Source organism: Sylvia atricapilla, chromosome 4, assembly GCF_009819655.1.
Source record: "Sylvia atricapilla isolate bSylAtr1 chromosome 4, bSylAtr1.pri, whole genome shotgun sequence".
NCBI classification, from domain to species: domain Eukaryota; kingdom Metazoa; phylum Chordata; class Aves; order Passeriformes; family Sylviidae; genus Sylvia; species Sylvia atricapilla.
Window position 1 is genome coordinate 5458177 of NC_089143.1, and position 25716 is coordinate 5483892.

The 25716-nt window shown below is 38.0% G+C and overlaps 1 protein-coding gene across 14 annotated transcripts in view; it reads left to right on the forward strand.

The window, feature by feature from the left end:
• Positions 1–25716, forward strand: part of CLOCK (clock circadian regulator) — a 66793-nt gene that overhangs the window by 13850 nt on the left and 27227 nt on the right. For 13 of the 14 annotated variants that reach the window (XR_010743404.1, XM_066316976.1, XM_066316972.1 and 10 more), the window contains 4 exons: positions 17456–17566; positions 19792–19882; positions 21443–21502; positions 21907–22055. Coding sequence is in view for 13 of the 14 variants with exons in the window: in XM_066316976.1 (XP_066173073.1) it covers positions 19836–19882; positions 21443–21502; positions 21907–22055 (256 nt within the window). In the remaining variant the exon portion in view is untranslated. The remainder of the gene's footprint in view (positions 1–17455; positions 17567–19791; positions 19883–21442; positions 21503–21906; positions 22056–25716) is intronic. The other variant, XM_066316984.1, reaches the window with a different exon arrangement.

A 25716-nucleotide genomic window follows, 5' to 3' on the forward strand; every position in this document is an offset into this window, starting at 1 on the left:
TGCTTTGGAGAAAATCTCACCCTTACCACTTGCTTGGCTCAGTGTGTTTGAACTACATTCCTTTCTCAGAAAACTAGTTGTGAATTCTGTTGCAGGTGCAAAGTGCTCTTCTGTCTCTGCTGGGGACACAGAGTTCTCCATATATCATGAAATTCCTGGAGAAACTTAAATGGTCCATGTGATAGTGATGTTTGCTTCTGGAGACCAGATGAAATGTAATCCAAAACAGACCCTCTTGAACAGCTAGCACAGGAGTGTCAGCACCAGCTGCTTTGATCTACTGGTCCATTTCTGCAGTCTCAGATTACTTGCTAATGGGGACAGAGCCATAGTTGTTAGCTTTGGTTATAGGTCAGTAGATGAGGGCACTGAACTCCAAGGTGTGGATCTATGCTACAAGTCCAGCCATAGGTTTGGTGCTGATTTTGAAAAATTTTAAAGTGCCAAGAATACTTCTCTCAATTTTGGTAATATAAGCCATCGATGAAGCACATAAATACTATAAATGACAGTGGTTCAAACAACTAAATTGTAACCGCCTCTTGTAATTCTGATGGATTAGTTTGGGTTTTTTTCCATACTTATATTTTTAAATTGTTTTAACAGAGGAGTCTTCTGATTTTTTCATTTTATAATTTTTATATGGAATTTGAAAATATGTATGCTTCCTACCCCTTCTGTTTTGCTTGAGCTGCTCATCTGCACTGATAAAACCCCAAGGCCAGTGTTTTATGGCAGTCATTAAGAGCAAGATAAAAAATGAAAAAGAGATGATCCTTGCAGGTTTTTGCAGTTATTATCTTTAGCTGTCATGAATCATGACAGACTTTTTTTTCTGGAATGAATTCCTCAGTTGTTAAGGTGTTGAAAATCTACATGATATTTAGGTGCTGGTGTTAAATCATTTTATCTTGATATAGCAGTTGAAAGAGTACTGTCCATCTGCTCAGTTTAATTTTAAGCTCAGAGTTTCCCAAGAATTTTTGCATGCTTTACTGTAGTATAATATCCCACATATCTAAGCCAGTAATTAGGACTGAATTCAGCTATGTTTCCTTTTTACTGGATTTTTGCAGAATCTTGACCTTGGCTTTCAGCTTTTTTTCTAGAGAATTTCCAACATTCAATTAAGATTTTTGTTGATAGGGATGTTTAAACCTATAGTCTTTTAATAGAGTCATTAAAATCCACACAAAACTATTAAGCTTGTAACAGCATAAGTAGCAGCAGCATTTTTAAACTGTTTGAAAAAATCACTGGCCTTAGTAAAAACAATGAAATTGTTTGCAGTATTATTCAATTTTTTCAAAATTGAGATACAAGCCTCAGTTTAAAATGAAGAAAAGTGTTGAGAGTCAAAATGTGAGTTGTAAGCCAATAAGTTCCAAAGACTCCTCATTATTTTAAGTAATCTTTCCATAAGAATAATTCACTGTATGTTGAAGTGCTCTGCTTGTGCATTTTTTAATGTGTTTGGTATAAGTAAACTGTTTCAAGCTTTAATGTGTGCTTAAATACAATACATCTGTTTTCATTACCCTATTAGCATATGGCCTGAACGTAAAATTCATGTTAGTTCCAGGATTTGCCATGAATATTGATAACTTTTGGCATCCCATTCCTCAGTACCAGTGTTTCATAGGCCACTATCAAGTTCCTGAATCTTTGAAATCATCTCACAGTGTGCTGAGCAGAAGGGAATTAAATAAAACCTGATTGTGATTTTGGTTTTAGATAACTGATGCATTAATTGTTAATTGAAATAGCTATAATACTTTTATGAGGGATAGAACCACGCACTGTGAAGGGGCCTGGGTCCCAGCACTGAAAGTCCCTGATGGTGGCAGTGACTGCCAGAGTGGCTCCTGGATGGTCAGACCGGAAACTTCCCTTAACATTGGGATCTTGAGAGTGCAGAGAAGACTTTTAAGGGGCAGGAAATAAGCACTCAGAAACATGTGTCCTGCTACATGGAAATAATGTGGTCTGATGGTTCTGTGAAAGAAAAACGTGAGAATGGTAGAAGATAAAAATTTAAAAAAACTGAGGAAGAGAGTTTAAAGTCACACAAATGTAGCAAGTGTGGTCCCAAGTAGTTAATATGATTTTTTTGTTGAGTATTGTAGATGGTAAAAAGGACTAATAGTTCTCACAGAAATAACTTTGAGGACTCATTTGAAACCGCATAGGGTTTATGTGGGGTGTCAGGATAGAATCTGAATTTCCAAAATACAAAAATACAAAAAGGAGCTGTATTTGTGATCTGTTCCCCACCCTTAATCTAATCTTGAAAATTCTTATCTTAAATATCTGCAAAGTTTATGAGAGATTGGTGTAGAATTTCCTGATACGTTTTGTCTTTCAGTCAATATCATGATCAAAAAATATTTTTGAAAGAATGGGAGACACATGATGGAATTATGCTATGAGCATAGAATTAGTCTGCAAGGTATTGAAAGCCACAATTATAAAAATTCCCAGTGCCTGAAAAGTAATACTCTCATCATAATTAATTAACTTAATTTACAATTAAATTGACTGGAGCCAATATTTTGAAGATGATACTAATAGAAGTATTAAGAGAAGGGAATAAAAACTTCTTTTCCTAAGAGAAGGGAATTTGTTGTTTTTCTTTTGCTGTTTCTCTGGTTACCCTCAGAAGGTGATTTCAGTAAGTTTTCTGGACTTAGCACAAGCTCTGAAAGTTTCAGATGGAGTGCATGCTTCTGCTCAGGAGAATAAAGAGAAAGTGAGAACATTTGTTTTCTACATAAATAAATAATCTTTTAGAAGCACAGAATGTTAGAAAATGTTAAATGTTCCAGTGTTACTTTAAACTATATTTTTTCTTTGAGCTTTGTTTCCTGGACAGTCAGAAATTGAGTTATGTTCAGTGATCTAATGTTTGAATTAAGTAAAGATAGCCTTCCTGTATTTCCATAAAAGAATATATGCAGAGTGATTACAGTGAAGTTAAATTAAAATTGGAATTGATTTATGTACTTTTTCTTGTTGCTTCATTACTGATTTTGTTTAGCTCATGTAGCAATAGCTCTTTTGTTACAATAATGTATCATCTTTCCTACCTGAACAAGTCCAATGACTGACTAAATGCTGGGCGATTCCCTTTCCCTTGGATTCTTGCTTGTAGCAGGGTGGCAAAAGGATACTTAGCATCTATACCCAAAGTAGTTACTAAGTGTTTTGCCAAAAGTTTCTAGGGACAATAAAACGAAACTTGTTTTGTCTTAGTTTTATTCATTCTCTAGCCAGATGAGTTATTTCCTCTCTGTAGCAATTGCAAAATTCTTCTGTTTTGTTGCTTTTTTGGCGGTTGTGTTTCTGTTTTGGGTGGGTTGGTTGGGTTTGTTTATTTTTTCTTGGGGAGAGCGCTGTCCCCTTTCCTTGTTAAGGCAATTCTTGCCTTTTTAATAAGAAGTACTTGTCCTTTATCTCAAGTCTTGCAATCACTGTAATTCCAGTTGAGCACAGATTATTCTGTTTAAGTTCTGACAAGAGAGTAATTCCGGTGTTTTCTTTAGTGAAATTAAAGTCTGGAATTCTGTAAGTATCGTGTTGAATTTTTATTTACAGTATAAGCTTGTTTTTTCAATAAAAGGTAGTTGTATTGAGGGATAAACTGAAGAATCTGGTAGACACTAGAATTCTAAGAAATTAAGTTCTTTACTTCTGTTGAAGCTTGTTAACCATAGGAATATAATAGTAAGCATGCTAATACGGAAGTGTATTTTGCCACATATTTTTTAGATAGAATCATAGGCTGGGTTTGGAAAAGACCTTAAAAATCATCTAGTTCCAATTCCCCTCACCCAAGAGTAGGGAATGCCATTCACTAGATCAGATTGCTCAGGGTCACATGCAGCCTGGCTTTGAACACTTCCAGGGATTGGCCATCCACAACTTCTCTGGAAAACCTGTTCCAGTGTCTCAGCACCCTCTGAGTAAAGAATTTCTTCCTAACATCTAATCTAAATCTTTGCTCTTTTAAACTATTTCTCTTTGTTCTGTAATTATCTACTTGTGTAAAAAGTTGTTCTGCCTCTTTTTTAAAAGCCTCCTTCAAGTACTGGAAGGCTGCAGTGAGGTTTCTGTGGAGCCTTCTCTGCTTCAGGCTGAGGAACCTCAGCTCTCTGCCTGTCTTCAGTAGGAGAGGTGCTCCAGTGTTCTCATCATCTTTGTGGCCTCCTCTGCGCCTGCTCTAACAGGTCTATGCCTTTCTTGTGTTGAGGATCTGAGGGCTGGATGCAGTCACCCCTTGTCACTGGCTTTCATCTGCACATGGAGTCATTGACCACAACTCTCTGGCTGTGTCCATCCATCCAGTTAGTTTTCCTTCCAGTAGTCCACTATTTAAACCTATGTCTCTCCAGTGTGGTGGAAAGGATGCTATGTGGAACCATGGCAAAGGCCTTACAGAAGTCTAGTTAGATGACATTGGTTGGTCTTAACTTTGTCAGCTCGTGCTCCATCATAGAAGGCTGCCAGATTGGTAAGGCATCATTTGCCCTTAGTAAAGCTGTGCTGGCTGTCTCTAATCACCTCCTTGTGTTGTATGTGCCTTAAAACTGCTTCCATGATCTTCCCAGATGGAGGTGAGGCTCATTGCTCTGTGATTCCCTGGATTTTCGTTTCTCCCTTTTTTTAAAAAATAGGGCTGATGTTTCTGTTTTTCCAGTCAATGGAGTTTTTTTCTGATTGCCATGGCTTTTCAAATATGGTGGGGAATGGCGTGGTAGCATCATCTCATCAGGTCCTACAGATTTGTGGCCATTCAGTTTCATCAAGTGGTCCAAAACTTGCACTTCTCTTACAGTGGAAATACACTGAAATGACCATCCCCTAGTGCTTCCCATGTTTTGTTTAGTTCTTTTTTCAGCTACCTCATTCATTTTCCTTTTGTTAGCACTTTGTGGTCTCCAAATGATGTGCAGGACTTCTGGGAAAAGTGGTGGGTGGAGGTAGAGAGGAGGAGCTGCTTGTCTGGTAATTTTTCACTTGGACTGCACTTCAGTGTTGTAGCTTAAAATTTTCCAACTGTCTTATTTTATGGAAATGTGTACTCTCACTTCATTCTTTCTGAAGATGCTTTCCACTGAAGTATACTGCCTACTCCATTTTTCAGGCAGGCAAACAGTCCACTCCTCACAAAAGCTTTACAGAATAATTTCGCTGTGAATGAGTCACCCATGCTGGGAAATTAAGGCAGCAGAAGCACTTCCACAGCTGCACAAATCATGGATTGTGCAATCAACTTGTAAAAAATAAAGTGGTGACTAGCACTTAATATTTTTAGAAGTGTTTTACTTATATGTATGCATTTCTGTATGATAAAGGTAATTAAGTTTCAGATAAAACAATAGCTTTCTGAAACACCTGTGATATGTTCTTGGATGTTGCCGTTGGCAACTGTTGTAATTTTTTTAAAATTATGTCCATTTGGTGTACCTGTACAATTATAAGTGTTACAAGTAGCTGCTGTTGGTATAAATAATTAATCAGATTTTCTTACTTTCAGATTATTGATTTAGAGGAATATCCTAGTGTATGTATCTGTACTGAGGATCATTCTAAATTGAGGCTAATGAACATGCTGTTTGATGAACAGGTTGACAGCTAAGCAACACATCAGGTATATATATATATACATTTTGCCTGAGATTCCCATTGACTTTAAGGCTGAGTTCTGGGTTTGTTTTCATATCATAAAGCTGATCCATGAGTTTGGATCAGTATGTAAGAGTAAGTCGCATTCTGCCCAGAAGTTTAAATTTGTCATGAATTGTCATGTGGGAGGCAACAGCACATGGGAGAATAAACATGTTTCATTTAAATATGATGCAGGCTTCTCAAGTAGTAGCTAAAATCCTCATTTCTTGAAGCAGAAATCTGCATCTTGTATTTTCCTAATTTTGCTCTCTGTTTGTGGTATAACACATGGTGTAGGTCAGCATGAAATGCCACTGTTGCCAAAAGATGTCTGACCTGGTGATTTGCTGCTTCCCCTTTCCCTGTGCCAACATAGCTTTTGAGCAGTCTTGTGGTGAAACAAATATAGTTGATTTAGCTGAATGAAACATTTAGGTTAGTTTGGGGCTCAACCAGTTTTAGGCTCTATTGACTGATCACATATTAATGCTATCTGAAGAGAGGGAATTTAATGTGGCCATGGAAGTGAGGGATCAGAGTAATGATCAAAAGTTAACATTATACAGACTTTTGGCTTGATCAAGGAGATCGGTGAAAGTACTTACAAACATAAGTAAATACCCTGACCACGAGTTAGGAATAAGTCTTTGTCTCCTAGTTAGAGAGTACCAACCGACCAAAGAAAAAAGGGCAAAACAAAACTAGCAAAAATCTCCCAACAAAACAAAACCACATACAAAAATCTCTTGAGTTCATTTTGTTTAGTTGTCTGGCATGGTGTGCCAGTTCTCCTCTGACCCCTCCATTGCTTTTTCATGTAGGCATAACTGAGAATCAGTAAGATGCTTCTGATGTGATAGATAATTGTATCTTAAAGGAGTAAGTTGATGATAGAAAATAATTTGATGTCCCTTAAAACTGGTTTAATACTCAAGCTTTATCCTTTATGGACTGTAAAGGGCAAGAAAGAAGTAAGGATGAAGGAGAAAGTAAGTAAGAAGCAGCAGTAAGATTACAGCCATGGACTTGAGGAGAGCTAACTTTTGCCTCTTTAGGGATCTTCTTGAAAGAATCCCATAGGAGCAGGAGTCCAAGAGAGCTGGTTGATACTCAAACATGACTCCTTTAAGGCTCAAGAACAGTGAGCAAGAAGTTGGACAGGGGCAGGAGGGCAGGAGACCTGCATGAATGGATAACAAACTGCGGTCGTTTTTCAAGTGTAATCAGGAAATACAGGAGATGGAAGCAGGAGCAGACTGCTTGGAATCAATATAGAATGCTTGTCAAAGTAGAAATAAGACATGAAGGGCCAAGACCCACCTGGACTTCAGTCTGATCAAGGATGTCAAGGACAACAAGAAGGGTTTCTTCAAACGCATAAATAACAAAAGAAAAACCTAAGATAATGAGGATCTCTTACTAAATGGAAGGGGACTTTGGTGACCAAGGATGCAGAGAAGGTGGAGATGCTGAATGCCTTCTTTGCATTGGTCTTCACTGACAAGACCAGCTTTCCAGAATACCTGACTCAGGAGAATGACAAAGGAATGTTGGAAGGAAGACTTTCCTTCAAGGAGGTCAGGGAGGGTTGGGTTAGTGAACACTGAGGTAAACTGAACATTCATAAGTCCATAGGCCCTGATGGATTGCATCAACAAGTGCTGAGAGAGCTGGTAGGCAGCATAATGAGGCTGCTCGTGAGAGGTCAGGGCAATCAGAAGTACCTGAGGACTGGAAGAAAGCAAATGTCACAGTGGTACTCAGAAATGGCAAACAGGAGAACCCAGAGTACTGGCCAGTCAGCTTCGTCTTAATCGATGGAAAGGTGATGGAATGTCTGATTCTGGAGGCCATCTGGAGGCCATGTCACCATGTGGGTGACAAGAAGGTGATCAGGAGCATGGATTCACTAAGGGCAAATCATCCTTGACCAATCTGATTGCCTTTTATGGTGAAACAACTACCTGGAGGGATGAAGGCAGAGCAGTGGATATTTTTTAACCTCAACTTAAGCAGGACTTTCAACACTGTGTCTCACAACAAGCTTGTAGGCAAACTCAGGAAACATGGTCTTGATGAGTGGACAGTGAGGTGGATTGAGAACAGGCTGATCCCAGAGAGTCACTATCAGTGACATGGGATCTGTTTGGAGGCCTGACACGAGTGGTGTCCCCCACAATTCAATATTGGGAATTGTTTAACTTGCTCATTAGTGACTTAGATGAAGGATCAGAGACATGCACAGCAGATCTGCTGATGGCACAAAGCAGGAGGAGCAGCCAGTACCCCAGAGGGTTGTGCAGCCCTTCAGAAGAGCCTTGACAAGCTGGAGAGATGAGCAGAAAGGAAATTCAGTGAAGGCAAGTGCAAGGTCCTGCACCTGGGGAGGAGTAACTGCATGCACCAGCACAGGCTGGGGACCCTCTGGAAAGCAGCTCTGGGGAAAAGGACCTGGGAGTCCTTCTGGACAGAACGCTGTCCATGAGCCAGCAGAGTGTCCTTGTCACCAAGAACACCAGTGGTGCCCTGGGGTCCATCAGGAAGAGCACTGCCAGCAGGCTGAGGGAGGTGACCATGCCCCTCTGCTCAGCCCTGGGGAGGCCACATCAGGAGTGCCGTGTCCAGCTCTGGGCTCCACAGGACAAGAGAGACATGGAGCTCCTGGAGCAGGTCCAGTGGAGAACAACAGAAATGGTTAAGGGATTGGAGCATCTCTCTTGTGAGGAAAGGCTAAGGAAGCTGGCCTATTTAACTGGGAGAAAAGGCAGTTGTGAGGGGACCTTATGAATGTATGTAAGTAGCAGCAGGGGGAGTGCCAAGAGGATGAATCCAGGCTCTTCTCAGTGTTGCCATGTAATAGCCACAAGAGGCAATGGGTAGAAACTGATGCACAGGAAGTTACACCTGAACAGGAAGAACTTCTTTACTGTGCAGGTGAACGAGCACTGGATCACATGGTCTAGGGAATCTGTGGAGTATCCCTCACTGGAAGTACTCAGGAACTGTCTGGATACAACCCTGTGCCCTGTGCTTTAGGATGACTTCCCACTTGAGCAGGGAAGTTGGATGGGATGACCCAGTGTGGTCCCTCCCAGCCTGACCCGTTCTGTGATTCTGTGATAAAGGCACAGGGTGCAGAAATAATTGCATAACTTCTTACACACTCTCTTGGCCAACTGGTGACTTTCTTGATTTTGGGAAGTTTTAGAAAAGCATAATGAGAACAGAACAGGAAATTTTGACTGAAGTTTTCTCTTGATTAGTCAAAATTCTTTACGTAAAAAGTGTAAATGTTCATTTGAATGTAAAAGCTAATAAATATTCGTTGGGTGGGGGTTTTTTTCTGGTCTAGGATAGAATTTCAGAAAGATTCATTTATGTGAAATTCATAATCTCTCTTTAGCTTCCTTTCCCACCTTTTAAGACATGTCTGTATGCTAAAAGTCTGTCAGCTGAAGTGCTCACGTAATGTGTAGGCTCATGTATTTCAGGAAGAGTAATTGAGGTGGATAGCTGAGTGTAGTTGCAGTAATAATAGCAATGATAAAGTCTAATTTTCTAAACTTAAGCCTGCATTTATATCTTGGTTTGGAAAGACAGATATCTGCCAGGGAAAGCTGGAGCTTCCCTTGGAATGGAGACTGTAAACCCCTTCCCTCCAAATTATTGTAATTTTGCAGTTAGGGGCTTTCAGGCAAAGATATGGTAATAGGAATATCAGTTCTTTACTAGGAATATTAAAAATAGAAATGAAGTAGTACAAAAAACCCCAAGCAAACAAATCAGCAAAAATCCTAGAAACCCTGACAGTCAGAATACAACCTGACAACCTGTTGGTCGGGGTTTTGGAAGCATCCAGATAAATCCTCCTGGAGTAACAGATGTGGTTCTGTTGGAGTAGACATGATTCTGTAGAAAGGGTCCAGTGTTCCTCAGGAATCCAATGGAAAACAGGCTGGCCTGCTGTGGTGAATTCTTTATCTAGGTAGGAATGCTTGGCTCCTCCCACTGGGTGGGGCATCTCACAGTAGGATGATGTGATGTTATCAGTCATGTGGTGAGCCTCAATGGCCTATTAACAGGAGATATCCCCCAGGGAAGATGATAAGGAACATTTCTCCACCTGGTTTTAACAGAAGGCACCTGCCTCATTCCCCCACCCCAGAGTTAAAAAGAAAAACACATCTTCAACTGGTTTCTACAGATTGGGAATAGAATACATGCTTTTGGTTATATATTGCAACCCAAGACAATTTATATCAACACCAAAAAGAAATTTTGCATGGAATAGAAGAAGAATTTCCTTGGTGTTATCTCGCTTTGAATGTGTAATAATTATGTCTGTTGAAATTGATAATTATTTTTCTTCAGGACAGTTTTCAAAAAGTACTTCCCTTTTATTATTGGGGTAGACGAAAACCAATGTTTGACTCTTTGATTTGTCTCATTTCTTGGTGAATTTGCATGTTTATTTTCCAGTACAAGAATTAAATATTTAATAAATTTTTCTTCTTTGTTTTGATTTATTAGGATTCTTTGTAGTATTTTTGTTTTGATGAAAATGTGGCAAACTATTTTAGAAAAACAGATCCTTAAACTATTGCTTGTGTCTGATACAAAACATCTAAAATTCATATTGCTCAGCTTCATAAATATGCACATTTTTAATTGGATTAATTATTTCAAAATGTTTCTAACTCCAAGATAGATATCTTAGGACTGTGTTTTAAAGTTTTTTTCTTTAAATTGCTGTTGGTATTGAGAAATCATCAAGTGAAGATTTTTTTCACTGTCTGGTAACTTTATTCTGTAGAAAAAAGATTGGTTTGTGTGTAGTAAATAGTTTTATGAGATAGCTATAATATCCAGTGGGAATTTAAGCTTTAGAAATTGTGTGTATAATTTTTTCACCTTTTGAACTTCTGAAAAAAACTCATCAGTTGTCTATCTTCTCAGTTTCATCTAAGAGGCTGGGAGGAGGAAGCTTGGTTTTATTTGTTCATTGTGAAATGTACCAAGTTTAGATGGATCCTGTTAGAGTATAGCAGACTGCAAATTTTATACTATCTATGACACTTTTTTCTTCAGCACAATGAGCTTAAATTTAGGATCTGTTCTTCACCTGACTAGCTCACTGAAGGTTTTGTCTTCCCAGAATTCCATTAAAGGAAATAGAGAATTACACAGGGATATGAAAGTTTTCAGTTTTGAATTGTAACAGGTTAGTAATTAGCTTCTTTTGACCTAAACTCTGTACTGAAATACTGGTTTTGTGTTAAGCACCATTTAAAGAGAGACCGTAGGTGTACTTTTAAGCCAGACTTGATTATGAAATATATATATTGTATTTTAGATGTGCAAACACACACATTCTCAAATTTAACTCAGGGTATCCTGTTATAGAACCAGGAGTGGGAGATCTGGCTAAGAGCTTCCTGCTCTTTGTAGAGGGGTACTGTTTCTTAGCTGTGCCAATTTTCAAAGGTAGATGGAGCCACACTTTTAAAATACAATCTTTATTATTTTGTTCTTACTAAAACTGTGTGATATATGCATTCTTTTAAACACGTAATTTCACAAATCTGCTTCAGTATGTGGCCAGAGCTAAAGGGGTGTGCATGTCCAGTGAGAGCCAAAGAAGGGTAGAGCCTTAAAAAATGGGAGCAAGGAGGGATCATAACATGTAGCCACTGTCTTTTTTTGTACAGATTAGTTGCACATGATTTGCAATTATTTCTACCACTCACTTTTACAGCTTTGTTATTGAAGAAAGGGAATCTCTTGTAAGGAACTGTGTATACAAATGACTGAGAAAATATTTTAAGTGAGACTACAGAAGAATAGCAGCTGTTTCTGATGGCTAGGTTATTAAATGCTGCTTTTCAGATTTGTCTTAAAAACTCAGGTTTGTACTGTGTTTTATTGTCCTTTTTTTTTGGGGGGGGAGCCTGAGTTCACTGACGACTCCAAAAATTTGTATTGTATCACTTTCTTTTAATATCTTTCTTAGTAATTTGATGGAGGCACATAAATAACACCTCAGGTTAGTTGTAGTGTAGTTAGTTGGAATCTTAGAAGGCGAAGATAATACAGACAGCTTGGAAAGGGGTGGAGTGGAAAAAAAAAGTCTGGTAAGTGCTTCAGCATCCCACAGCCAAGGATCAATTATTAGACACCTGGCAACCTGCTGAGTGCTTTCCTGGTCATCCCCAGGGGTCTGGAGGGAAGCCAGTCTCAGGCAAAGAGCCCAGATTGCTAGTGAATTCCTGGTGAAGTGGCACGTCTGAGGATATTTTGAGAAGTCAGTTCGGTGAGTCAGAGACCAGATCAGTGGGGTACATGGACAAGTGTGGACCAGGTTCAAATGTATCATAAAATAGTTTAGGTTGGAAGGCACCATAAAGATTATCTGGTTTCAATGTTTCCCTTTTTCCAGTCACCTGGAACTTAGCATGATTGCCATGACTTTTCAGATATTATAGAGAATGAATGTGCAAATGCATCAACCAATTCCCTCAGGACTCTGGGATGCATCTTATCAGGTGTCATGGACTTATATATAGTCATGTTCCTCAGGTGATCATGAATCTGATCTTCCCTTACAGTGGAAGGGACTTTGTTCCTCTAGTTTGTGTCTTGCAGTCCATCCATTCAAGAAGTGTGGGAAAGAGGTTGCAAACCAAGACTGAAGCAAAAAAGTTGTTTTTACCTTAGCTTTCTCCTCATCTGTTGTTACCAGTTTACCAGCCTTGTTTAGTGGGTGTGTACACCTTCTTTTACCTTCCTTTTCTGGTTATTATACGTGTGGATGTTGTTCTTGTTATTCTTTACATCCCTTGTCAAGTTCAGCTCCAGCTTCCTCATGGCCTTCGTCATCCCATTCCTTCACAACTGAACTTTGTCTCTCTATTCTTCCTATGATACCTGTCCTGGGACAGAGAGAAGGATCCATTTGTGTCCTGCCCTTTAGTTTGACCAGCAGTCCCTTCTCATCCTTGCTAGACTCTTGTCTTCTTTGCCAGATTTCTTTTACCTGGAGATCATCAGCTTTTGTGTTATGTGGAGGACATCCTTTACAGATCTGCCAGTTCTGTTGCTCTCTGTTATCCCTGAGGGCAGTTTCCCTGGGGTTCATATTGGCTAGCTCCAAGAAGCCTAACATTACAGCTCACCTGATTGACATCCCTCAGGGCTGCAAAGTCCACCAGTGTGCAATCACTGTAGCCCAGATAAAGGCCTGAGGCTTGTTAGGGCTTTCTGGCATGTATCTTCACTGCAGTCTGGACCAAGATTACGGAGCTGCACTGTATCAGGGAGGGAGCTGTGGGGCCATCTCTGTGTGGAGTAAGGGGAAGGAGATACAGACTGCAGAGAAGGGTAGAAGAGTGACTGCAGAACAGCTGGTCCAAGCAGAGATCAGCCCAAATGGTCTGGAGCAGAGGAGTGATGGGCAGGGGTGTTTTCTTTTTCTGTGAGCTAGAGAGATGGACATTGCAAACTGTGGTCAGTCCCAAGTCCTAGAGAATTCTCTCTCCTGATGGTGGGACAGTCTAATACATGAGGCATGCAGGAGAGAATTGCTTTTTCCTGTAATCCTCATAATCCTTGTTTCTGTGAAGATACAATTTGCAGTGACTTTTGAGCAAATGTTTTTAAGCAGCTTGTTAATGTCCATTACCTTTGTCAGGGAGTAGACCAGGGCACATCTGTGTGACAAACCATTTCTAAGAAGTTCATCTCTCTTTACCTCTGTTGTCATGTTTTCTGCTACTCAGGGTGATCTCTGTAGCCTCTTCTCGCTGCTGTGGACTGTGTATGATAGCACACAAATAGTATGCACTCTTTGAAATGTCATTATAACTCAACTAAATCGGTGATCCCACTGACTACTACCCCAACAGGCCTTCTAACAGGCATTTAATCTCTCCTGGGGACTGCTTGGACTTATCCTCTTCCCCAAAGTTCTTCAGTAGCAGACCTAAGACTGTCATTCAGGTAATGGCACTCCACACCACCAGTCTTCTGTTCTACTGTACTTTCTCCAGTATATATCCTTGAGTACCCCCTGAAAAGGTGATGCACTAAGGAAGCTGCACCCACAGCAGACTATTCATGGCCACTCACAGATTTTCCTATTAAAAGCCATCTGGGATCCATCCACGCTAGAAGCAGCTCCCTCTCATCAGTTGTCCTGTGAAGCACTGGAAGATGAACATGTGCTGCTGTAGTGTGTTTTATCTCAGAAAATGACATTTCTAGGATGTGTCATCTCTTCTGCACAAACACAGACCAAAAACTGGTTTGTTGATGTGGTAGAGGAAAACTTGCAATATGTGAAAATTCCCAGCTGCTGGAATAACCTATTCAGCTGCAGAATTTAAGCAGTGTAGCTTGAAGCCCCATCTTTAGATTTTGTTTGATGAGCAAGAAAAGATTAATCAGTCATTACCCTAATTTGCTTTCTGTTGGTGTATATACCATTGCAAGCAAAGGAGCAACTACCTTGAAACCTGCTTGCTTGTTCTATTAGACCAAATTTTATGTGATTTGAGAGCAGGTGGTTATGGTTTGCCTGTCTAAAAATATCTTGCTCTACAAAATACTATGGTTTTTGGAGAGGAGCTAAACCTGAGCAAAATCTTCCTCTTCTCCTCCCCTCTACCCCACCTCCAAAAAAGAGAAAATGGCTGGGCTGGAGGTAATCCAATGAAACAAAAAGCAAAACAGAAAATATGAGTGGTAGTGATGTACTTTTCTGGGCAGGAGATGACTGGATCTCTACTTGCCCTAATTATGGTGTTACGTCCTAGTAGGGTAAACCCCCAGAAATTCATAATCCAAATGATCAGAAGCTCATGGAAAGGAGTATCAGGAAGGTTTGTAATTATCTTCAGAATCTCAATAATGAGCAGAGCTTCTGACACTGTGCTTACATTGGGAGTCAGGTTCTGCTCAGCTTTTTGCTCAGTGTGATGTTTCTGCTCTTGGTCTTTCTTACCCTGGTGGGTCACTAGTGTTAGAGCTCTGCAGGGCACTAGGTGCTGTGCCTTTGGTTCTTTAAACAAGATCCTCTCCACAGCTAATCCTCAATGATTTTATTAGCTAGTTTGCTCCCCTGGCAAATTTGGATTATAGCACATAAATCAGATTGTATTAAAGAAGTTAATCTATTTCTGTTTGAAGAAACTGTGGGGTTGGAAAACTGTATTGCTTGATATGTTTTTTCTGTTATATTCCTGGTATGAAATTATATGTCTTAATAATACAAGCCACCTCATGTTATTTCTGATGGCTGTAATCTGCAAAATCATGTAAGAATTACTTGTATGCCATGACACAAAATTTTACATAAATCAAGGCTTTTCTATAAAAATATTTTTACATTATTGGGGCAATACTTATTCTTCCTCAGAAATATTTATCAGTGTTACTATTATGGTGAAGTGCTGGAGACGTAGGGATTTCAGTTACTGCCTTTATACAAAATGAAATACAGGCGATGCATTCACCATTTTCCCACTCATTTTTCAGTCCAGTCCTTTCAGAACATCTGTCATTAGCAAGACTGTACTGTAACTTAATAGTTTGTTCAATCTTTGAATTTGTTTCCAATATTTAATATTACCAATGTGCCTTCTAATACTGATAATACAGTTGGACTGAAGGTACTGAAATTCTTTCAGTCTAAAAAAAAATGGATTTTTTTTATCAGATAATGTGAACTTTATTACCTTAGTTGATTAGGACTTTTTACCCTGTAACTTATTCAGGATCCTTTTTATTTGGCCAAGCAATGACTTGGAACCCAGTAACTTATTGCCTCTTCATGAGTGATAAGTCAGCATAGTGCAGAATTTGCAGTATTGCTGGTTTTTGTAATTTTTCTACAGATTGAGCAATTTTGTGTAGTAATGGTTTGCACATCCACAGCAGCAGCTAAGATTTTTGATTGAGGATCTCAGCTTTCTTTAAGATAGCAAATTTCTAGCTGCCTTGGTTACAGAAAAGATGGAAAACAGGCCTGAATGTGTTCAAAACACGTGGTATCAAGCGACAGACAGACATAATTTATTTTTTTTTTTAAAAGTAATGAGTTGTGGAGACAGAATAATGACCTTTGAACACTTGTGGCTGCCAGTGCTGGCATGTAGGCGTTTTAACCTTTCTGCTGGCTTTCACATACATGCCATTTCTACTGAGTTAGAGATCTGTGTGGTTTTGGCAACAAAAGCTTTTCCACTGTGATTAGCTTCTCTTTTGGTCTGATTTAAGCTTGCTTGTGTTCATTTATGATATAAGCATATTCCTCTCGTGCTCTTGTTAAAATCTTTTCGTGAAATACGTGTAAGAGCTCCCCTTTTTGACATTATAAAAGATAGTTCTGTGATTAAGATCTGTGATGTTTAGCCTAAGCGTGTAATTGTGATTTAAAAGAAATGTACCTACATACTGCAGAGAGGTGATTTTCATCGTTAGAACTCCGTTAGGCACTGGGTGAGAGTTGGCAGAGTTGTTCCACTCCAAGCAGTTTAAAAACACTGGTTTCATGTTGCAGACTTCCATGGGACTCTTTGTCACTATTAATGTTTGCACTTGTCAAATGGAACAAAACAGAATAGGAGAGGAGGCTGTAAGCACCTAAAAAAGTAGGTCAATGGGCCAGCAGGTTATTTGGCCAGACAAGAACGAGTGGCTTCACTGAATCATACTGTAATTGTTTTTCTCCTGTTGGCAGATTGTTCTGCTGTGCTTTAACTTCCTATGTTAATATTTGCATCTGTATTTTAACCACTTGAGAACCTCTGTTAGGTGCAGGAGAAGGCACTTAACTTTTCAAATGAAATAAGTGATAATTCTGGTGTTTTCCATAAAAGTCATCAATGAATTTACAAGTAGCATAACCTTAGTTTATAGATCCCAGCTTCCTTTTCAGAATTTAATACACTTTAAAATAAAATCTTTCAGAAATGGAAGTACATGTTATAGTGGATGTGTTTTATTTTAAGACCAGTAAGTAAGGCAGATGGAAACAGGAATGAGGGGGAAAAAAACCTGTTTTGATGTAGCATGAAAATGTGAAAAGTAGCATGGTTCAAGGGAAGTAACTATAAATGAAATATAGTGGTATAAAGAGACTGGATGTAGGTGATCACTTACGTCAATGATGAGTTTTTGTTTGGAAGAAGTGCAGTTGTGAAGCAAGTTTGTGCTGCATTCTAGGAATTGATTTTGAAGTGAGTTTTGGAACAGAGTTAATGTTAATGAAACAGGCTGTGTTTGAGGAAGAGGCAATAATGCAACTGGGCAACTTTGGTAGTTGGCAGCAGCAGCATTCTACACATGCTGGAGTGAGAATAACAATTTTGGAGGCTTGGAGAGGAGAAGATGTAACAGAGAAAGCCGGAAGAGACCCTAATAAGAACTTCAGTGAAAAGATGTTTAAATAATGGTGTGTAAATACCCTTTGAATGTAGTAAGTGGACATGAAGACATAGATGGTACGAGTCCTAACAAATTCAGAAGTGAAAAGGGCATCAAGACTACATATCGGCATAAAGTGATCGCTTTAAGCCAAGATAAAACTGTGTCAGAATATCCTGTTTATCAGGAAGAACCTTAAAGCAATGTCAATTCAGATAGTGAAATACTTGAGATATTTTTGATAAGCAGAATACTGCACTTAGAGATTATTCTTGTTAAATCAGTAGCTTGTCTTTATTAAAAAATGAAGATGTAGATAAGTTGAAACTCACTGATTTTAAAGCTCTCCATTTTTATTTTTTGACAGTTTGGAATTTATTTTCTGCAGAAGAGGATACATCTGACTCCATATTGTTCTTCACAGGAACCAGGTTTCATCCCTAAACCTCATACTTTAACAAGTCCCAAAGTGTAAAAGGTAAAACTGTGTTCTTATAAGGTTCCCATGGCTTTTAGTTATTAGCACTGATGGGCTGAGTAGCAGAGCTAAGTAGTGTCTTTTGTTCTCCAGAACATGACTGAACTTGAATCTTACAAATAGACATAGTCCTTTATTTCCCTAGTGTTTATTTTCAACTTGACTGGTGTTGGTGGTATTATCTCTGCACTCTTATCCTTGGCATGCATAAGCACTGAAAGTGTTCAGTGTGTTGCAAATTTAGATACAAAGACAGAAGGGTCAGACCTTGAAAGATGAGAAACCAGTGTGCTACAGGTGTATTTCCTGTACTTTTCAGTACTTTAAACTATTTGTCTTGGATAGCAGCTCTAGGTTGCCAGTTCTGACATAGGATCTGTATGTTGTGATGAATGATTTTGTTGAATTCTGGGAACTGGAGTGCTCTGTTAAAGTGAAAAATACTGACTTCTAAATTTTCATTCTACATAATGAATATGTCAGTTATGTCACAAGTAAAAGTTTTCTGTACAATGTAGATCTGTTTTGCTTTTGCACATTAGGGAAAGTGTATAATTTTTCTTACAGAATTTCATATTGCTCTTGATCCCTACAATTTTATGTACCATTTTCATATAAAAATTAACACAGGAAGTGTAATTAGTGCATAGCTTTATTAATGCTTACAATGTTAGCTAAATGAAAACAAGTTTGTAGCTTTTGTCTTGATTGTAAACTTAGTTCCATGCCAGTCATGATAGCTTTTACTGCTGAGCAACCTGTCTCTTGTTGTGCACTTTTGACAAAAATTCAAACAGACAGTTCTTCATAATTTACTTTTCTCATGCCATTTATGGCTGGCTTTCAAATGGCACAACTCTGTTACTTGGCCAGCTAATTTGGGGAGTTTCCCAGTCTGGCCAGTGCGGTTGTTAGGTTGAAGAGCTGGAGGAAAGAAGTGATTTGCTGCTGGTGTGTCTTCGTAGCACTAGGTTTTGGATGATAAAGGCAAGACAAAGTGGTCTGTACTAATTGAAGAAGTGAAGCATTTGGGCAGAAACACCAGCATGCTTTGTGATGTGCTTGAAAGAGATTCTGCTGCATCACATCTCTCTCATTTACTTTGCTGCTGCACTCAAGTTATGAAACTTTGTGGTGAAAAATGCTATTCTTGTGAAGGAAACCCACGCAGTGTGTGGCTGTTGTAGATGCAGAGACAGTTGGGTTGAATCACAAGCCATCTTTCTCAGTTCCCTCATCAGGCATTTGCTGCCATGTTTCTGGTAGTATTGACACTGCAAGTTCCACGGGTTTTAGTACTCTCAGAAGCAAACAAATCTTTCTCAGAAAATATTGAGTCACTACATGGGCTAAGATCATCTTCTTTGAAATTAATAGCCTTTTTACTATTAAGTTTGTAGCCTACTAAAACTTTCTAAAGATCAGCAAGTTCAGCTCATACAAAACTTCCTCCATGCAGTTCCTTAATCACTACCAATGTTAGAGTCTTGCTGCTTTGGGCAGTCTCTGACAACTAACTTTTCCATATGAAAGAAGCAGGTTTAATTTTATTGTTTTATGTTTGAATTTAGCCTTTTCATAACCTGTGTTTTATTCCTTCTCTCAGTATTAATATATCGTTCACATTCTTAACTCAAAGGCAAATGCATATCTGGAAAACCAAAAACTTCCTGTCACGAGTAAGGGACTGCTTTAAGAGGTAGTCAGATTACAGAGGTCACATTCTAATTGGTATCTTGTTATCTTTTCACATGTCTTTGATAACAATGTACTCAAGAAAAAGTACAGTAAGAATAAATGATAGTTGTGCTATATCCCAAATTCTTTCTGTTTGCACTGTTTCTAAACGGAATGTACTGCTATAAGTGTATTTAACATCTGTTCAGCCTTCACACTCAGGAAGGTTCTTTAGGAAAAAGTTAAAATAAAAATTAAAAGCTATATATGCATTCAGAGTCATAAAAGCATTTGTATTGGTTTAGTACAGACATATTTACTGTAGCCTTTACTAGTGTTCTCTTGAACTCTGTCATGTAAAATGAAATATTAAGGCCCAGGTTATGCTGGTAATGGAGATTGCTTTAGAGAAGGTAGGAGGGCAGAGCCAAAGGTTGGAAGAGAGGGGAGGATTAGGAGCAAATGAAAATGTCAGTGTGTGCTCTAACGAAGAACACATTTTTTTCCCCTCAGTCACATTTTGATTTTTCTTTTTTCTTCTCTTATAGGCAGGCGTACAAATGTCTACCACAAGACTAAAGTGTGCTATGTTATGTTTTTTACCATAAGCACCCATAAAATGAGCTCCATTGCAGACAGGTATGTTAACAGATATGGAGAATTCTGGGAGAATTACTGTTTGGTTCTTTCTTTAAAAGTTTTTTTTTGTATGGTTAATGCATTTAGATGTTAACTTACACAAAAATTAAAGAGTGAGGTTTTAGTTATTTTTTACAAAGTTAATTTGTTAGATGTGTCATTCTGTACTCACTGGAAACAGTGATTTCAATTGCTTGAGGTTAATCTTAAAATGCATTACTTGTTTTCAGCCATGGAGCAACATCTGTGCAAGTTGAGCTGATTTTTAACGTTTACTTGAACTTTTAATTTCTTTTGTACTTCAGTTTTTGATTAAGGAAAACAAATACATTTAAATGATTAGTGTTGCTGTAGATGATAGTAAAGTGACCTGCTAACCTATTTCAAGGGAAAAGTAATAGCTGAGGTATGTTTTCTACTTGATTCCTTGAGCTGCACTCTCTTAGCAGCTTAGATGAACAATCTCTACTTAATATCCTGTATATTACCATTTTTGAGACTTTGGGAAATGAAACTTGCATCTAATTTATGTCAAGTTAAGCACAATTGAAAAAAATAAGAATAAAAGGAAAGGGTGAAACTTTTTAATTGTTGCCTAACTTGTCAGTTCTTCTAGTGAAATTTTGCAGCATCTCACTGAAACTTCAGCCTTTTAAAGATATGAACTGCTTCTAAAAGCCTGATATTTATGTAGTAGCATACAAAATAGTAACTTCATAACATCACTGCATAATGTACAGTACAATTACTTGATGGTTTATAAATCAGAGAGATGAGGTAAGCATTTTAGAAAGGTTACTTGGCTTAAAGGAAGGAAGCACTAGGATAAGTTATTTCAGGATAGACGCACAGAGGTCAGTGTGGACAGCACTAAATAAACTAAAAGCAAGGAGAAGTAAAGAGAAATAACATGTGAAAGTCCATTATACAGCAGTTTTGGAAAACAGAAGAACAGTTTTGACTTGACTTTCAAAGCAAAAGGAAGTGAAACAAAGTAATTGTATGAAGGTTACTGAGGCATCTTAGAAGGAAAACACATTCTTATTTTGGATTTTAACACCTCTTTATAGCAGCAGATGGACAGTTGTCAAGCTAAGAAAGTTATGTGATACTTATTGAGGAAGCAAATATAATGAATACTTACTGTTAACATTGATATTAATTGTGTATTTATGAAATTACATATGTGGATGAAGTATAGCATATTCCTTAGGTCTCTTCCACTAATAATATTTACCAAATCTAAGCATTATTCATTGAAGTGTTTGTATAGGGCTGTAAGTTCTTTTGAGAAACAGTCGACGAATCCTTTGAGGTGTGTCAGAAATACAAGATTTTTTGCTTTTTTCTTCAGTAAATACAAGCAGAACATAAAAGATTTAGATTCAGGTTACTGATGATGGTCCTTGTGAGACATTGCAGTGAAAGTTCCTTGCTTTCTTGATGTAACGGAGATGAGGCTGATGAATAATCAACTCTTTCCTCTTCCTCCTTCTTTTGATTTGACTTCAAAGGGGAAGAACTTCCACTCCAACATTTATTTCTTTTTTTTTCTTTCAGAAATGACGGAAGCATTTTTGATGGGCTGGTGGAAGAAGATGACAAAGATAAAGCAAAAAGGTAAATTTCAAAGTTATTTAAAGCTAAGAAATATCCTATACTTGTATGCTTTAACTTATCAGTGTGATTTCTAAACAATAAAAAGGTTACTCTTCAAATCAACATATTACTCAACAGCATTTCTTCTACTGTGATTTTTCAGATATATTGTATATTTATAAATCTTGATTCAGTTATTTGTGCTTTGTAAAAGGGTACTTTATTCCAGAGTCTTTGCTGCACTGTTCCTTGAGGAGGAAGCCATTCTTCAAAAATGGTGTCTGAGACAGAGAGTAGGTGTTTTTGTGACAGTCATCACAGCAGAAATTCTTAAGAGGCTGATTCCATCAGGAGCCTGGCAGTAGTATGCAGCTTACAAGAAAGTCTTACAGTTTTTATAAAACATTTTTTGATTTGCTTTTCAGAGTGTCTAGAAACAAGTCGGAAAAGAAACGTCGAGATCAGTTTAATGTACTTATCAAAGAGTTGGGTTCCATGCTTCCAGGTAATGCTCGGAAGATGGATAAATCCACTGTGCTGCAGAAGAGCATTGACTTCTTACGGAAGCACAAAGGTAACAAAAAATGTTATTTATGCATTCTTAATTTTTGTAAAGTGATAATTCAGTTATTACATAAAATATTAAAAAATTGTGCAGCTTCTTAAAGGAATTTGTCAAAAAAATGTGAAGCGCTCCTGGAGAAAGATACTCTTAAAAATATTCTAGGTAGCTGAGCTACAACTGTGTTTCTGCTAATACTTAATAAATGCCAGCACTATTTGTTTTGTTCCATAGTTGTCAATGAAATCTGTTCCACAAAGAGAAGATTCATTTTTGAAATAATCTCAAAGTTTTTTTTGTTCTAGACAGACTAATTGGTCCAAGGTGTTAAAGCTTTGCTTCATAAGAAAAATGCTGATCCATTTCAGTGGAAGTACTTGCTGGAAATACTTATTTGATTATTTAGATAAGCCTGGATTGAACAGTTGGTTCAGCTCTCCAGGTTCTACACGAAGCAAGATTAATCACTGAAAAGCTAATCCAAGAGAACTTAGTGCTCCTTCTTGTCATGTCAAGTGCTTACACAACTGGCTGCTTAAAGAAAGGTGATAAGGCAGTAGGGAATTCATGTTTTCCAGCAGTGTTTCTGGGTTGGTTGCTTGACAAGAGAAAGTGAAATACAAGGACATAGAGACTAGGAGTATGGGCCTTTTGGTGGGGTTTTTTTCCCATTTAGCTAGGAAAAAAACCCAGAAAAACTCTAAGAATATTTTTAGCTGAACTTGTAAAGTTTTAAAATGTACTCATGGATGTATTAGCCAATGAGTGTGTGTGTGTGTGTTGTTCTTTAAGGGTCGTGTGAAATGTCAAAAAGATCAATATCCTTGAACATCCTTGCTATGCTTTGTTCCTCTGGCTGTTAGCATCAGCTGATGGTGGGATATACCCAGATATGTCATACTAAAGTTTGTTACAGGTTGTTATTTCTGTCATGAAAAAAATCCTTCCACCAATTGTACACTTGTTTATGGCTGTTAGATATATAAAATACATATAAAAAGTGCCTGTTCTTACTCCTACACTTGTTCTTAATATGGCACCTTGTGGTTCACACTACCAAAAATAAGATAAAACTGAAGAAGATGGACTCTTTTGCTAATTAAGTAATTTCCTTGGGTTATTTCTTGGAACACATACTAACTAGAATGCAGTAGGGTTAAAAGAAGTAACTATAAGGTTATAAGATAAATAAAGCTGTTAAGTGAATGAATAATTATGTAATTATCAACAGTATGTGTGTCAATTTAAGGTATGAGAAATGTTCTTCCATGTTCTAGCACATCTCTTCCATTAGTGTTATGTTTTCAGTAACACCAAATGTGTACTGAATATTGCTATTAAAATTGTAAACATAACCTCAATGAAAAAGGAGAGAGGTATAATTCATATGAGAATTCATAGGTTTGGGGGTTTTCTTCCCAATTAAATATTGATTATGCTGTTTTAATTTCTGAGACGCATGTGTCTCATAACAAAAAGAAAAGCATTAAGCTGCTCTTCTGTAAAATTCAATTATTTAGGTTATAAGGCCTTTGTTAAAATCTGTTCTGTTTCAGAATTATTTTGTCTTGTATAGGTGATTCCTGACATAAAATATGCAATGCAGAACAAATGTGTGTCAGCCAGCCAGCAGCACCAGTCATACTCTTTTCTTCAATGTGCTTTCTGAGATTTTTTTTTAATAAATGGGCAGAATGCAACTTTGGAGATGGTTGCCTTTTAGGGCATGGCACTTTTGTCCTTCACTTGATGTGACAGAATGCAGCTCTGTGTGACAGCACATATCATATTAAGTTCCTTAAAGCTCTGGCTGCCAGTGCTTACTAGCATTGCTGTGCAGTGTTTTACATTAAAATGGTTTTGGACAAAGTGTTGGCAAAGTTCAGAAGAATATTTTGTCTCCTGAAGCGCTTGGATATTACAATAAAGCCGAATGACCTAGCAAAAAATAAATGGGTTGTTCAGTACTGAGTGGCTGCTTTATGGTTGAAATCCTACTGTGTTCAGCCACACCAGGATTTAACTGCGTTGCTTCTGGTTCTTTCTGGATTATTTCCACATTATCCAAGCTTGATACTCTGGCACCAGCTCCAGATGAGCTATCTGAGTTGGTTATTGGCCAATGTGGATTCCATTTCTCACTGGGAAAATACAGGAGGCTAAACACATTGAAATTGTGTCGCTGGGAGCTTCTCCTTGACTACTACTGCCTGTCATCTTTCTTTGAGTATGTGAACAATAAATGTTTAAAAATTAGTAAATACTGAGGAATTTAGCTGCAGGTAGAGTAATTGCAGGTAGTAGACTGATACTCCTACAACCTACAGAGAAATGGTACAGATCTTGGCTTGGCTAGCAATTTCTATTGAGAATTCTCATTGCTGGTGTAGAGTTACTTCAGATACAGAACTTAAAGACTGAAGTTTAATTTGCAAGTTTGGTTATGCTCTTCTTTCTGTTATCTGGTGACCTTACTGCCATTTATCTGTGAGTGAAACCTTCTGACAGAACTAGGCATTTCTCTGGAGGTACCAAGTGAAACAGGTCCTTTCAGTGGCTTTGGCTCTGTTTACCTGTATCATACTTGCTCTAGTGATGGAAAATGTAAAAGAACACCTGTACTTGTGGTATTTCAGAATGGTTACTAAAGGCATGAACTTCAGCTATCATTTAGCATAAATCCATTCTAATGCAAAAGACAGCCTTTTTTAATTCTGAAGTAGGATGGTTATAAGGGCCAGAATGAGCCAATGAATCAGACTTTCCTGGTTTAAAGTGAAGATTATCTATGTTCTGTGGAATGAATGCCCTAAGTTCCTGGAATTTTGCCTCCACTTTGGTGGCAGAGCTTTTCATTTTCATGTCCTTTGACTTTCCCCTCCGTGTTCAGTTATCTTTGTGCTGATTGAAAAGCTACATTTGGGGTTATACTTAGGTTTTCTTTATTCTTCAGCCCACTCTTTCTGCTTTGTGCTACCATTTCAAAACAGATTGGAAGAGCCTGATGAATCATGTGTTGTGTGAGATCTGGTAATTGGAAAGTCTTATTTGTTGTTTTTTTTTTTTTTTTTTTCACGTCGTCTTGCAGCTTTCCACTTTTGGCCGATGTCTTTGCATGACGTTGCTGTTTGCTGTTCTTTTAGTTAAGTCTAAAGCTCTTTTGTAAAGTCTTCCCCCTTCAGTGTGGTAAACAAAGTTACAATCTGCTCCAGCCTTTTGCATATCTAACTCAGTTCCAGGTTTTCTGGCTCTTTAAGCCATGTGAACTAAGACTCCAGCTTATGATCTTTGTACAGATTTGTCCTTTAAAAATCAGAAGCCTTAAAGAATTAGTTTGGTTCTTTTGATTTCACTAAATACTTGACTGCTTGTCCAAGATTGTTCTTAAAACCAGCACTTTTGTGATGCCTTTTTTATTCATCAAAACTGAAGCACCATGAGGGTCTTGCTTCTTGTTGTTCCATCAGGAAGTTGATAAGGAAGCTTCTCTTTCAGAACCTAGAGTCAGGCTTTGCTTAGCAGGTGTTGATTCTTTTACCTGTATATGGAAGTTATTCTATGTATTTCTCAACTCCTGCAGGAATCTCTACTTAATATTATCCAAATTCATCTGTGTGTTTGTAACAGGCAGGAATTCTAGAGTGAAACCTGACATACAGCACGTAACAATCTT